Source organism: Gobius niger (assembly GCF_951799975.1).
Source record: "Gobius niger genome assembly, chromosome: 9".
NCBI classification, from domain to species: Eukaryota; Metazoa; Chordata; class Actinopteri; order Gobiiformes; family Gobiidae; genus Gobius; species Gobius niger.
In genome coordinates, this window is record NC_136860.1 from 27704725 (window position 1) to 27707643 (window position 2919).

Sequence of the window (2919 nt, forward strand, 5' to 3'; positions counted from 1 at the left end):
ATGTACACATTTTTACAACTTTTCTTACACAGAAAAGACAGACATGTTTAATTCCAGACCAAGTCATGACAATGAAGATGAAAAGTAAATGGGAACTGGAATTAATCATAGGGTGACTTGAAATGTAAAACCTTAAAAAGCAAAACACAGCAAATAAGACACAATGTATAAAAAGCTTTCTTAGTCTTTTTTTTTTTTCATCAGTAAAAAACATAGAAAAAAAAAAGGCTATTAACTCGACAACACACTTGAAGATTCCGATTCTGTGGAAATGGATGAAATTGGTCCACGCTTTTTGGTCATAAGAGATGCTTTCTGACTGGACCTGCTGCTCACGTTGAGTGCGCTCCTTGCTGACTTTTTGAACTTCACTCCCAGGAAAGCGTACAGTATCGGGTTAAGGCAGCAGTGGAAGTATGCAAGGGCCTCCGTGACCGAGATCCACTTTTCTACAGCCTGTTCTAGTTCGCAGGAGGCTTTGATGACATTCAGCATCACAAGGGTGTCCAGGAAGATGCCCAAACAGTATGGCAACCAGCAACAGAAAAAGCACAAGATGAGGATCACTGTCGTTTTCAAGGCTTTCCTTTTCAAAACTTGTCCCTTGGAGCCCTTGGATAGCTTTGCAATGATAATGCAATAGCAAATGAGGATGACCAGTCCGGGGAGCACGAAACCAACCAAAATGTGTTGGAAGCGGAATACAGCTGTCCAAATCAGGCTTGTTTCTTGTGGGTACATGCGCTGGCAGAGGATCCTAACATCTGCAGACTCTAGGCTCTTATCTTGGTGGATGAGAACATTGGAAGTGTCCCGTACTCGCGCGAAAACAAGATCAGGGATGGTGAGCACAGCCGCGGGGAGCCACACGCCGACATAGATCACACGGCTGGCCAGAAGTTTCCTCGTGGCTTGGCTGTTGGTTGCGCGCACCACGGCGAGGTATCTGTCCAGGCTTATGAAAGCCAGGATCAAAACGCTGCTGTACAGGTTGACAGTGTAGATCACATGGACTGAAACGCACATAAAGCTTCCGAAATACCAGTTCCGTGCAGCATCCACAGCCCAAAAAGGCAACGTGAGGACAAAGAGGAGGTCGGCCACAGAAAGGTGCAGTCTGTATTTGTCCGTCATGGTTTTCACTTTCTTCTGGTAGCCCATCACTACGACCACTAGTCCATTGCCGATGATTCCCAAAAAGGCGATAATCCCATAGACGGTGGGGAGGAAGACCTTGTTGAAGTCGTTGCTGACCGCTCTCTCGCATGGCTCCTGGTAATCCCCAAAATCCCCAAAATCTCCAGATTCATTGGAGATGTTTTCAGAACTGTTGTCGAAGTCATAAGTGAACGTTTCAAACTGGAAAAAAGATGAGATAAACAGTTCAGAATTGCAAGTGCGGTAAGGCTGTGCAATTAATCACATAAGAAAGAAAAAAAATCTAATCTCAGTTAGTTAGAAGAGCAATGTGGCTTTTTACAAGTTTCAGGTCTTTGGTCAAGTCTATGGCAGCAAAGGTTCAGAATTTGGAGTATGGAGGAGGTGGAAATCTGTTCATTTCTTTTTTGTTAAAAAGTACAGAAGTGAAAACTGTTATTTGAGATATTAGTATTTAGAACGTTTACATTTGTCTACGTTACAAACAATATTAGTAAAAGCTGGAGAAAAAATGTAATGCATGAATGTTTTGTTGTTGTTTTACCACATTGCGCATAAATAGTAGGATTAGGTTTTTGTTTTCTAACTTTTTTCATAATCACGCACAGCATAAATTGTCTAACTACATTCAGTGTCAACAAGAAAACTGCTATAATAGAGTATGCCAATTCTTTCGGCAACAAACTGGTACCGCGTAAAATAGCCACAACATTTTAAGTTATCCAGTTAAATACTTGGAACAAGCAGCGTAAAAATAGTGTTCACACTACAAAGCCATTAGCATGAGACAAGACAGGCTCTAGAAAAATGACTGAGGGAAGAAACTCACCATGTCCATGTTGACCGCTCGTGATGTTGCGTTTGCGTTACTCGCGTGCGTGCGTACTCATGGGAAGCAGAGTTTTCAATGTGGAGACAGAGGAGCGACACTTTAAATACTGCCGGTGTTTCAGGCCTGACCCCTCCCCCGTGGGACAGAGTGGCTGCGGCGGCGGCCAACACGAGGAGGAGGAGCAGGATGCACGCGCTCCTAAAACAGGTTCGGTATAAAACCAACTGTCTGTCAAGAGGGCGCGCACTTTGTGACACGAGTCTGTACTTTTACCACGTCTGATTCTGTCAACCTGAAACCGACAAAATGAGTGAGAGAAAACCACGGAGAGGAGTGGTGTCTGGTCAAGGACTGTGGGTTGAGATTTTGGAGAAGTTACTTTGTCATATGCTGTGCGCTGTATTGTTGGCTTTACGCACTCAGTTTTTGCTTTGACCCTGACTCTTTCTAAGGGGAACCTTTTAACTGTTGAATTAGCCAGTTTGGGTTTTACTTGTTTGCATTAGGAACATCAGGAGGGACTTTTTTTTCTTTTCTGGTTACGGTCCTGCGCAAAAATAGTCTGCATTTGTTGTGAGACAAAAGCTAGCATTATGGTTCCAAGCCTAAATATAATGACCACCGATCTGTTTGGACACCCCAGGTCCACAGGCTTTAAACTGATCATCAGCCTATTTGAATGTAATGCATTTGCTTATATTGGCTACCTATAACAACATTTGATCGCCTTAGATACTGTTGTCATGTATCCTGTGCAATGCATTTTCTCTACTTGCACTTTTTTGAAATAACATTTTAGATTAACATTAATAATAATAATAATAATGCATTGGTTTTATATAGCGCTTTTCTGGACACTCAAAGACGCTTTACATTGCACTATTCGTTCACTCCATACTCGGTGGTGGTAAGCTACTATTGTAGCCACA

The 2919-nt window shown here is 42.7% G+C and overlaps 1 protein-coding gene across 1 annotated transcript; it reads right to left on the reverse strand.

The window, feature by feature from the left end:
- Positions 1-214: 214 nt before the first annotated feature.
- cxcr4b (chemokine (C-X-C motif), receptor 4b) lies at positions 215-2092 on the reverse strand. Its single transcript, XM_079562511.1, has 2 exons — positions 1988-2092; positions 215-1359 (listed from the first exon to the last, which is right to left on the reverse strand). The coding sequence occupies exons 1-2, from the start codon at positions 1994-1996 to the stop codon at positions 232-234; spliced, it is 1137 nt and encodes a 378-aa protein (XP_079418637.1). The 5' UTR covers positions 1997-2092; the 3' UTR covers positions 215-231.
- Between the last annotated feature and the right edge of the window lie 827 nt (positions 2093-2919).